Below are 12,381 nucleotides of genomic sequence, written 5' to 3'. Positions count from 1 at the left end.
ATTCAGTGCACAGGGATGAAAGACCTGTGATGATGTCACTGTCATGTTATCAGGGGCGGAGCTCAGAGGTGCGGTGACTGATCACATGATGGTGACATCATTACATGTAACTCAGTCACTCACAGACAGGTGGTCGTTAGTATTTTGATCGAGCATGCTGGTATAACCTGGATATCCCTGGTATATAATTATGTATGTTCAGCTGGTTTAAGTTATGATTATATACAGTACCTACTGTCAGCATGGTCCTCAGACTCCACTCTCCTCCTCCCCTCCCCAACACTGTCAGTGCAACCAATCACATCTGCAGTCTCTCAGTGGAAGGTAGGGCCGTGCACCAGGGAAGTCTGCAGCCAGTAATTGGCTGCCGGCTCCCTGGGTAACAGTCCTTCCCTCCCTGAGTGCAACCCAGAACCAGCCCGCAGGCTGTGGCAGTAAAACAGTATATGGCAGGGGCCCGTGGGCTCCATTTGTTAGGAGGTCGGGTTGCAATTGTATACCTCTAGTGGTACGTCAGTGTGTGTATATACCAAGGAGAATCTACTTCACATACAGTGGATATAAAAAGTATACACACCCCTGTAAAATGCCTTGTGTGTGTCATGCCAAAAAATCAGATAAAGATGAATCATTTCAGAATTATGTCCACTGTCCGTGTGACCCGTTATCTATACAAGTCTGATGGAAAAATAACAAAACTAAAAAATGTGCTTACATTAGTGTTCGTACCCGCTTATATTTGGGGTTGTGTTCAGAATTGACCAATCACATGTAATCTCCTGCTAGAATGTAGTCAGTACTCCTCTGCCATTATTTACAGGGATTCTGATTCCCCCGATATAAAGTTTAGCTATTCCAGGATTTTGCTGACATTTTCTTAGTTGGTCCATAAAGATCTTACAGAACTTAAAAGGGAGAAGGAGACCAAAACATGTCCAAGACATTACACATACCATAGAACACCGTAAAGACGTCAGGAAGAAGGGGATCATATTTGGCACAACAGTGAAATTACCAAGAACTGGACATCCCTCAAAAATGGATGAAAAGACCAGTAGAAAATTGGTCCTGAAGGTTACCAAGAGGCTGACAGCAACATTAAAGGAGCTGCAGGAGTTTCTGGCAAGTCCTGGTTGTGTAGTGCATGTGACAACCATCTCATGTGTTCTTCATCAGTCTGGGCTGTGGGGGAGGGGGGCAATACAGAAGACTTTTCTAACAAAGAAGACCATCCAAGCCCAGTGGTGTTTTGCCAAAATCTCGGTCAGGTTTGCCAGAAGTAAATAAATAAAAATAAGTCATGTTATTTGCATAGTGCCAACATACTCCGCAGCTGTTTCAGGTAATTTATTTATTGTCTTCCATTTCATTGAGTCCCATCAAAGAGGGTAAAGCACAGAGACATATGAGGGCACCTTCAGCCTTCAGAAGAGGAGAGGTTTCCAGAGTGCCTGTATCTATGAAGAAGAAGTGAGCCCCCAAAAGAGAGTGAGTGAGCAACAAGTGAGCGTTTCATCCCAAGGCCTAGTGCAGAGGTACTCATCTATCATTGTCTTTCACACCCGAGCGACCTGTAGTCTAGGACTGCTGGGTGGAGGTACTTTATTCTCATTGTTCACACTCAAGTGTCCTGAAGTCTGGGTCTTATGAGAGAAGGTACGCGTCTTTAATTCATCACACACAGGCGTCCTGAAGTCAAGGCCTGCCGTGTGGAGGTACTCTAGCCTATCTATTGCCGGCAGTTTCTCAGTCTGTAATTTGTGCCTTGTGTATTGCAGAAATTTCCTTCAAGTAAAGTTATTCCAGGCCCTGACCATTCCCGGGGACCTGAGGTACTATATCACTGTCTGTGGCTCATTTATTTCCCTGCAAATGTTCATGCTGGTGGGTATCGGAACTGTGGCGTCACCCGTGACAACCACAATCCCTGTTCTACCATCTATTGGGCATCCCCATCCTAGGGGTGTCCGGAAGAAGTCCAGCGTTGCCCTGGCCTTGGCTGCATGCGTCCTTCCGGGAGGGAGCGTGCCGCCATGACAAGCCAGCATCTTGCCCTCCCAGCTCCTCAGCATATGCCATGTGTCGGGGGTCACCCTACGGGACGCTGCAATTTCAGTGTGTTATTCAATGGAATTTTACGGCTAACAGGTCACGCCGAAGGCGGAAATAAATCTGAAATTATTCATCTCTGTAAAATTTTTAAACATGCCAAAAATATTGCATTTTAACAGGGGTGTGTAGACTTTTTATATCCACTGTATGTGTGTATACTGAGGAGAGTCTACCTCACATATGTGTATACTGAGGCGTGCACCAATCTGCACCTAAATTTGGCACATAAGTAAATCAGGCACTTCAGAATGTTTTAGACCGGTTTCAGCTACTGTTCGACACATGCACAAAAAAAATTGTAATGCAAACGCAAAGCCTGGCTTTGGTCTGCTGAGAGGTTTCGAAAGCTCAAGGTTCAGGGTTCCTTCAAGACTGGTTTGAAAGGGTTTTAATGCTTAAGTTCAGTACAGCTACAGTCCATTCATGGCCAGTAAAGAAAAATGGCTAAGTAATTTTGCAGAGAAATTTAACGTCTTGCCAGTGGCATCCCAAGAGATTTTGATATTTACATTTATATTGTGAGAGCTGGGTCCTAGAGAGCTGCAACCTGGTCAAAAACCTTCCAAAGCATCTGTTTTACCTATGTGGCAAATTTGATGCAGAATGGTCTTTACTGTGCATAAAGAAAAGAAATCCATATATTATATTAATATTCTAGTTTCACCTCAGGCAGATCTGTAAATGATGAGAGTTGTGGTGATTAGATGGACGGTCTTGTCACCAGAGGCTCTAAAAGTGGTTCCCCCCTTGGCCTATAAGAGGCTCTCGGAGGCTCCTTGTGTGGAGTGACCTCTTCTTCCGCTTGTAGAGCTTGTTGGCCACTAGACGCCTCTACGACGCAGAGAAGAGATTTCACCCCATTACCAGAGGGGGGCGTATTATTGGGATGTGAGAAGCTAGATGGTTGTATCGATGAATTGTCCCCCACCAGACCGTTCTGATCAGACTGATAGGGGGTGTTGGGACCAGTGGATGTGTGAGGACACACAAGGCTACAGGGCTGAGGACCCCCTATATATCACCAGTAGAGAGGAGCGTCTGACCAGACTGTTAGGAGGTGTTAGGACTAGTGGATGTGCGAGGGCACACAAGGTGACCAGGCTCAGGACGCCCCTACAGACCACTAGTAGAGAGGAGCTTTTGACCAGACTGTTAGGGGGTGTTGGGCAGTACAACAGAGTACTAGAGCCTCCATGCCCTCCTGTATCAAATCTTGTATCCAAGCTAGAGGCGGTACTACAGGGTACTAGAGCCACCATGCCCACCCATATAACATATTGTATCCAAGCTAGAAGCGGCATAACAGGGTACTAGAGCCACTATGCCCACCCATATCACATATTGTATCCAAGCTAGAAGCGGTATAACAATGTACTAGAGCCTCCATTCCACCCGTATCACATATTGTATCCAAGCTAGAGGCGGTACAACAGGGTACTACAGCCTCCATGTCCGCCAGTTTCACATCTTGTATCCAAGCTAGAGGCGGTATAACAGGGTACTAAAGCCTCCATGCCCACCTGTATTACATCTTGTATCCAAGCTAGAGGCGGTACAACAGGGTACTACAGCCTCCATGTCCGCCAGTTTCACATCTTGTATCCAAGCTAGAGGCGGTATAACAGGGTACTAAAGCCTCCATGCCCACCTGTATTACATCTTGTATCCAAGCTAGAGGCAGTACATCAGGGTACTAGAGCCTCCCTACAAGGGGTCGGTTCTCCACAATAAATTCTCCTTTTGCTCTGATATTGTAATCACTTATAACATCGTTACAATCATGCAAGGAAAGTTTCATCCAAAGTGACAACTTCTAGGGGAGGGATGTTACTGACAATTAGTCTAATTATATATATATATATATACACACACACACACACACTCCTTCGATGGGAGGGATGTTACTGACAATGAATGTGTATGTATATATATATATATATATATATATATATATATATATATACACACACACATATACATACACATACATATATACACTCCTTCTAGGGGAGGGATGTTACTGACAATGAGTGTATAAATATGATGAGTGCAGAAAGTGTATAAAACTGCAGGTTTACTCAATTCTGTGCAAAACACACAAATCACCTTCGTTCTGTACAGGGAAATCTATGAACCTAGGGGTGTATTGAAATCAATGAGCCGCAGCATTCATGTAAGCTAATCCGCTGGAGACGTCCAGCAGGCTCACATCATCGTTAAAGAACATCTAGTGACTGTTGCTGGAACATCGGAGTCCACGCGCCGTTCCTGGATGATCCGTCCAATCTTCGAGTGATTCAGTTATTCCAGGAACATGAACGAAACAAATGATTTGTGGTCATCAAGGGGCACCTCGCTGTATAGAGACACCATGGACAAGGCGTGACATCATCAGCACTCTGTGCCCTTCCTTACAAGAAGTCAAGCTAAATATATGGTCATTGTCAGTTTCAGCTCCAACTAGCCAATCTTGAGGGGGCGGCCAAATGATAAAAGATGATAAAGAACAGAATAGTCTCTGCGGAGAGTAGTTTCTGCCAAAATAAACATTTCCAGGCCCCTTGAGGAACTGCTGCAGTACCACAGATGGCCAGAAGGTAGCATTGTGTAATAGAGCACCCAGCATAAGTATGTGTAGTCGCCCCGTACATCTATTTCTGGACCCCTCCATAATGTCATACATGTCATGTCTTTTGTGGATGCGCTGTGGAACTATGTCTAGTCATTCTGTTATATGTATTGCACAGCTGCAGCGTGTGATGGGTTAAGTGTTTGCAAAAGCCTGGGGAATGCCTGTAAATGTCTCAATTTATGTCCTGTATAAATGAGCCTATACAATGTGAGTGTGTGAGAGCAGGAAAGGGTCCATTCTTCGGAGATTCTTCTGGGTTCCAGAGAGAGAGTGCCAGCCACATGGGGGTACCTTCAACCCCCATGTGATGAAGAATGAAGGAAGAAGAGAGGTTCCCAGAGAGTGTATGTTCCAGAGATGAGAGAGGAGTGAGCCCCAATTGAAGAGAGGGAGAGGGAGTAAGAAGCAGGTACCACTTCCAAGGCCTGGTGCCGAGGTATTCCTTATTTATTTTTCCTACGCTGCCATCTGGATCTAGTGGATTACCGCATAGAGGTACACCCATTTGTTTTCCACACCTGGCTGTCCTGAAGTCTGGGATCACCAGGTGGAGGTCCTCTCAAGTCTGTCTAATACCTGCACTGCAAATCATTGTCATTTGTGCCCTGTATGCAAGAAGATTCGTTCCAGTAAAGTTTTGCCAGGCCCCGACCATTCCCGGGGACCTCAGGTACGTTACTTCTGTCTGCGGCTCCATTTATTTACCGCCGAGGGTCATACCGGTGGGTAATAGAATGGTGGCGTCACCCGTAACCTCTGCTATCCCTGTTCTCCAGTTTATTGGGCATCCCTATCCTAGGGGTGTCCGGAAGAGGCCTAGTGCTGCCCTGGCCGAGGGTACATGCGTCCCTCCGGGAGGGAGTGTTGCAAGTGCCACCGTGACGAGCCAGTATCTTGCTCTCTCAGCTCCTCAACGTACGTCCAGTATCTGGGGTCACCCTACGGGACGCTGCATATGGATTAAAAGCTTAAAAGGGGTCATCACGGTTGGGCAGGTCATATCTACACACCCTAGAAGCCATACTATGGATGGGCATCCTACTGCGGACCCCTACTCCACTTTTTTAGCGGGAGCAGCTCACTTTCTGAAGGAATCTGTGCAACTGCTGTATGTTTCACAGTCACCCATTAATTTGAAGAATCGCCGTTTTGTATATAGTCCCCCTGCAGACGAAACACTTTGAGTAGTTTGCAAAAATTCTGACCTCCTTTGCAATAGCATGTTGGAACCTATAGTACTATAGCATTTATAAGAGCTCTGTTTTACAGCTGTTATTGCAGAGCTAGTAACATGTCAGACTTGGAGAATATACACAAATCACGCTGGCTCCCGCTCAACATGAATTTCAAGTGACGGAACGCACATTTCCAGCCACCTTACGTCATGCATTCTTTTACATACTTGGCCTCAGGACACAAAACAAGCAAGTCCAATGTCAGCGGGCGTCTGTATGTAATCAAGACCACTAGTCAGAGAGGCCAACCTGTGGGAATTCATAAGCCGCACCGAAAGTTTTTACACTTTATACATCTGGAGCGATGAATTACTATGCAGGTGCTTCAGAACTTTTAGAGATGTACAAGACTATATCCACTGAAATACTGCCCCCTATGTACAAGAACATAATTACTATAATACTGCCCCCTATGTACAAGAATATAACTACTATAATACTGCCCTCTATGTACAAGACTATATCTACTATAATGCTGCCCCCTATGTACAGGAATATAACTACTATAATACTGCCCCCTATATACAAGAATATAACTACTATAATACTGTCCCCTATGTACAAGAATATAACTACTATAATACCGTCCCCTATGTACAAGAATATAACTACTATAATACTGCCCCCTATGTACAAGAATATAACTACTATAATACTGTCCCCTATGTACAAGAATATAACTACTATAATACTGTCCCCTATGTACAAGAATATAACTACTATAATACTGCTCCTATGTACAAGAATATAACTAATATAATACTGCCCCCTATGTACAAGAATATAACTACTATAATACTGCCCCCATGTACAGGAATATAACTACTATAATATTGCCCCCTATGTACAAGAATATAACTAGTATAATACTGCCCCCTATGTACAAGAATATAACTAGTATAATACTGCCTCCTATGTACAAGAATATAACTACTATAATACTGCCTCCTATGTACAAGAATATAACTACTATAATACTGCCCCCTATGTACAAGAATATAACTACTATAATACTGCCCCCTATGTACAAGAATATAACTACTATAATACTGCCCCCTATGTACAAGAATATAACTACTATAATACTGCCCCCTATGTACAAGAATATAACTACTATAATACTGCCCCCTATGTACAAGAATATAACTACTATAATACTGCCCCCTATGTACAAGAATATAACTAGTATAATACTGCCCCCTATGTACAAGAATATAACTAGTATAATACTGCCTCCTATGTACAAGAATATAACTACTATAATACTGCCACCTATGTACAAGAATATAACTACTATAATACTGCCTCCTATGTACAAGAATATAACTACTATAATACTGCCTCCTATGTACAAGAATATAACTACTATAATACTGCCTCCTATGTACAAGAATATAACTACTATAATACTGCCTCCTATGTACAAGAATATAACTACTATAATACTGCCCCCTATGTACAAGAATATAACTACTATAATACTGCCCCCTATGTACAAGAATATAACTACTATAATACTGCTCCTATGTACAAGAATATAACTACTATAATACTGCCCCCTATGTACAAGAATATAACTAGTATAATACTGCCCCCTATGTACAAGAATATAACTAGTATAATACTGCCCCCTATGTACAAGAATATAACTAGTATAATACTTCCTCCTATGTACAAGAATATAACTACTATAATACTTCCTCCTATGTACAAGAATATAACTAGTATAATACTGCTCCCTATGTACAAGAATATAACTACTATAATACTGCCTCCTATGTACAAGAATATAACTACTATAATACTGCCTCCTATGTACAATGATATAACTACTGTAACACTGCCCTAGAGATATACACATAACACAAATACTAGTCATAGTGCAACTCACAGTATAGTGGTCTGGACAGGTACATCTGGAATGGTATCCAACATCAAATGCATGCACCTGACAGTGGTGCGAAAGCACAAGCACCGGTTGGGACATGCTGCCCCCTGCTGGGGTGGTAAAAGCAAAAGAAGCAGTCCACATAATCCCCACTGCATGTTCATCACTGTGCTGTCCCAGGATCTGAGGAACAGAGTGAGCCTTCCAAAACCTCCGTAGGAGGGAGTGGAGAACATGTGTTTCTTGTTAATATCACTCACACCCCTCTGCCCAAACACATGTTCCCTCCTTCTGTGTTCTATGGAGCTCTTCATATTCCAATTTGCCCTTGGACTGATGTCAAGTCATTTACTAAGACTGTCAAGCAGACCTCCTGGATAAAAAGAGGATGGGAGGGGAGCGGGGAATCAGACTAGTAAAGGGTTTTCTTGCTCTACATTACAAAGTTTTTATGCATCTGCAGTGGAAAGGATGTTCCGTGCACCTGTGAAAGTGACCCTATAAGTTCTGTACTCAAAAACCATACAACTGAAGAGATACCTATTGACTTTCTTTGGGTGCCGCTGCCTCTTCTGGTCAAGGTGTCCAGATGTAGAAGCCCATTGGAATATACATGTAAGCTGAACACATGAGCTTTTAATACAATGTGTTTTCAAAGTCATTCTCTGCATACAGTGGCAAGAAAAAGTAAGCGAACCCTTGAACCTTTACTAACCTGTAGATCATCTTTAGCAGCAATCACCTCTACCAAAAATTTCTCATGGCTGTAAATAAGATTTATAAAACATTGAGGAGGTGTTCCAGTTCATCAATATTTCTGGGATGCCTTATGTGCACAGCCCTTTTCGGGCCATTCCAAAAACCAAAAACTTTTTCACAATTCTTTAGATGATTACTTCTGTAAATAGAATCATAGAATAGAATGGTAGAGATGGAAGGGACTTCCAGGGTCATCGGGTCAAACCCCCGGCTCAATGCAGGATTCACTAAATCATCCCAGACAGATGTCTGTCCAGCTTTGTTTGAACACTTCCATTGAAGTAGAACTCCCCACCTCCCGTGGTTACCTGTTCCACTCATTGATCCCCCTCACTGTCTAATATCGAATCTCCAGATCCTTTAACTGTGCCTCATAGGACATGATTTGCAGACCGCTCACCATCTTGGTCACTCTTCTCTAAACTTGCTCCAGTTTGTCAATCTCTATTTTAAATTGTGGTTCACAGAACCGGACCCAGTATTCCAGATGAGGTCTGACTAAGGAAGAGTAGAGGGGGATAATTACTTCACATGATCTAGACTCTATGCTTCTCTTAATACATCCCAGAATTGTGTTTGCCTTTTTTGCTACTGCTTCACACTGTTGACTCATGTTCAGTCTATGATCTATTAGTATACTCAATTCTTTTTCACATGTACTGCTGCTTAACTAATTCCTCCCATTCTGTTTGTGTTTTTTTTCATTTGCCCTGCCCAGATGTAGTACTCTGCACTTCTCCTTGTTACATACCATTCTATTAGTCACCGCCCATTGTGCAAGCTTGCCCAGATCTTTTTGAATTCACTCTCTCTTTTCCAGTGTTAGCCACTCCTCCTAGCTTTGTGTCATCAGCAAACTTTATCTATTTTCCCTCAGTGCTTTGGGTTACTGTCTTGTTGCATCATCTAACATCTCTTCAGCTTGAGGTCATGGTCAACTGTCTTTACATCCTCCTATAAGATGTTCTAATCCACCTTACAATTTATTCTTCCCTCAATGATTACAAGGCGTCCAGGCCCTGAGTCAGAAACGCACCTTGAAACCATGATGTCCCTTCCCCATAACTCCAAACCAATAAGCTGCCTCCAGCAGACTCCACAGTTGGATGAGGTTTTAGTATGCAGTGTTGTTCTTCTTCATTCTGCATTTGTGCTAAAAAGTTCCACTATTGTCTCATTGTGGAACATCCAGGTAATCTCCAATAAACTTGAGATGGGCCACAATGTTTTTTTTTTTTGACTACTTCCTCCAGGTTGTTCTTCCATGATCACCATTCTTGTTCAGTCTTTCTCCAAGAGTGGACACACAGACAGAAGTTTATGCAGTCTGTAGGGTTTTCTGTAGGTCTTTTTATGTTCTCTCTCATCTCTTTCAGGATTGACCATTGTGCTTTTGGAGTGATCTTTAAAAGGATTCTCCTGAGGAAAGTAGAGCTGTCATGAATGTTCTTCCTCTTTAGAACATAACCATAGATTGATGGACATCTATCTTCAGCTTTTGACGTTTTATTCATGCGTCTCTATAATATATTTAATAGTTGTTTGGCTCAAGGCACAGTTCAAACTAACCAATGTTTCTTAAGAAGAATAGATTTGTTCGTAACCAGGCTTTGGTCGCCTTCATTTAATGTGTAAGGCACCTGTGAAACCCACACTTTCAATCTCATCTCCCTCCCTGAAATACCTTTTGCCAAGTAGTGGTCAGAGAAGTCATAAATATAGAGGTTCATTTACTATTTCTTAGTAGTGTGGAGGATAATTCAATGGGCTCAAGAGAAGACATGAATGGCACAACTGTCTGTGTGGCATTAGTTACATTGTTTGTCAGTTGTTGTGACTTAGACAGAATCAGAGTCATTTTTAGTAATAAATATGGAAATCCAGGGAACTCAAGGCCTCACCTACTTCTTCACAAATCATAATTATATAAAAGCATGTAGTACACTATTGTAAAGAACATACAAGAGTAAGGGTGCATTCACACGGGCAATTTTCACACGCGACTTCCATCGGATAGCAATATGGATAGAACGCGCACGTGAAAATAACACATTGATGTCACTGTGTTTATTCACATGAGCAATTTTTTTTTCTCACAGTCATACTGATTGAAATATCACTGCATGTCCTATTTTTTGACAAGTTTCACAAGGAATTACACATTATTTCCTCTGACATCTCTAAAAACAAATAAAATAAATCACATTCCCATGTGATGTGATTTGCATGCGGGTGTGATTTTTACCACTGAAACTATTGGAAGCACTTGCGATTTTTTCATTTGCATTAACAATTGCAAGTACATAGATGCAATGCAGTTTTTAAGCAAAAACGCATTGTGTTTGCTTCTAGAATTGCAAGTTTAAGAGTATACGAAAGCAGTGTGAATGCACTCTTAGAGAAGTATATTTTGTCGCCCTCTTCTGTACACTCCATCACTTAAAGATGGCAAATACGAATCTGCTTTTGAAGGAGAAATAAACTAGTTCCGTCAAGCGGGGCTGCAGGTAAATAGGCTTACAATTAAAGGGGTTGTCCCGCGAAAGCAAGTGGGGTTATACACTTCTGTATGGCCATATTAATGCACTTTGTAATATACATCGTGCATTAATTATGAGCCATACAGAAGTTATTCACTTACCTGCTCCGTTGCTGGCGTCCCGGTCTCCATGGTGCCGTCTAATTTCAGCGTCTAATCTCCCGATTAGACGCGCTTGCGCAGAAGGGTCTTCTCCCTTCTCTTGGGTCTCGGCACGAGCGGTGTTCTTGCTCCGCCCCCTTCTACGCGTCATTGCGTAGCTCCGCCCCGTCACGTGTGCCGATTCCAGCCAATCAGGAGGCTGGAATCGGCAATGGACCGCACAGAGCCCACGGTGCACCATGGGAGAAGACCCGCGGTGCATCGTGGGTGAAGATCCCGGCGGTCATCTTAGTAAGGTAAGGAAGAAGTCGCCGCAGCGTGGGGATTCGGGTAAGTACTAAACGGGTTTTTTTTTTAACACATGCATTGGGTTTGTCTCGCGCCGAACGGGGGGCCTATTGAATTTTAAAAAAAAACGTTTCGGCGCGGGACAACCCCTTTAAGTCTCTGAGAACCCCTTAACAGCGCAAAAGACCTCATTCATAGGGTATGAAGCCTGAACACCGGGACACCCATCCGCTCCTTACTACACAGCTTTAGGACTTATAGCTTTTTATTTTTTCCTGTCGACATAGATGTATGAAGAAAAAGTAGCAGCGAAGTGGCAGCATAAGATGATGCAAGTGAAAAAAACTTCTTTAGTTAAAGGAACATTTTATTGTTTCAAAGTTTAAAAAGACAACGTTTCAACCCGGCCGATATACGCACGTCGGAATAAGCCCTTAAGGCAAGAATACCCATCACCTCCTCAGTTCTGTAGCAAGATCCATGGACTATTTGTGACCACTTTCTAGATGTCAGGATTTACCACAAAATGCAAAATGCTCTTCAAATGTAGCAAATTTTTCTAAATTTTTGGTATTTTTTTAATCTTAGGGTTAACTAAATTTAAAGTCAAAATTACTATTAATCAATTCACATCAGTGCATTTAGGATATACAATGCCAAAAAAACCATAACCAGAATCAGCATGCTGCAAACTGACTGTGTCGGCTCTGACATGCACGGGATTCAAATTTTTTTTTCTTGGTTCTCGCCTGTGGTACTATTGTATCTTAACGCCACCGGAACTATGGGTGGAGACAAGATACGTGGCGCGTGACAGGGCGGTGAC

General features: G+C 42.7%; 1 protein-coding gene across 1 annotated transcript in view; it reads right to left on the bottom strand.

Annotated features, from left to right (window-relative positions):
* Positions 1–8,042, bottom strand: part of LOC136587523 (peroxidasin homolog) — a 51,624-nt gene extending 43,582 nt beyond the window's left edge. Inside the window, exon 1 of the mRNA XM_066586147.1 lies at positions 7,871–8,042. Within this exon, the coding sequence (XP_066442244.1) occupies positions 7,871–8,031 (161 nt within the window). The 5' untranslated portion in view covers positions 8,032–8,042. The remainder of the gene's footprint in view (positions 1–7,870) is intronic.
* Between the last annotated feature and the right edge of the window lie 4,339 nt (positions 8,043–12,381).

The sequence above is a fragment of the Eleutherodactylus coqui genome, chromosome 13 (genome assembly GCF_035609145.1).
Source record: "Eleutherodactylus coqui strain aEleCoq1 chromosome 13, aEleCoq1.hap1, whole genome shotgun sequence".
Classification (NCBI taxonomy): domain Eukaryota; kingdom Metazoa; phylum Chordata; class Amphibia; order Anura; family Eleutherodactylidae; genus Eleutherodactylus; species Eleutherodactylus coqui.
This window is presented reverse-complemented; position numbering and strand designations above follow the sequence as displayed.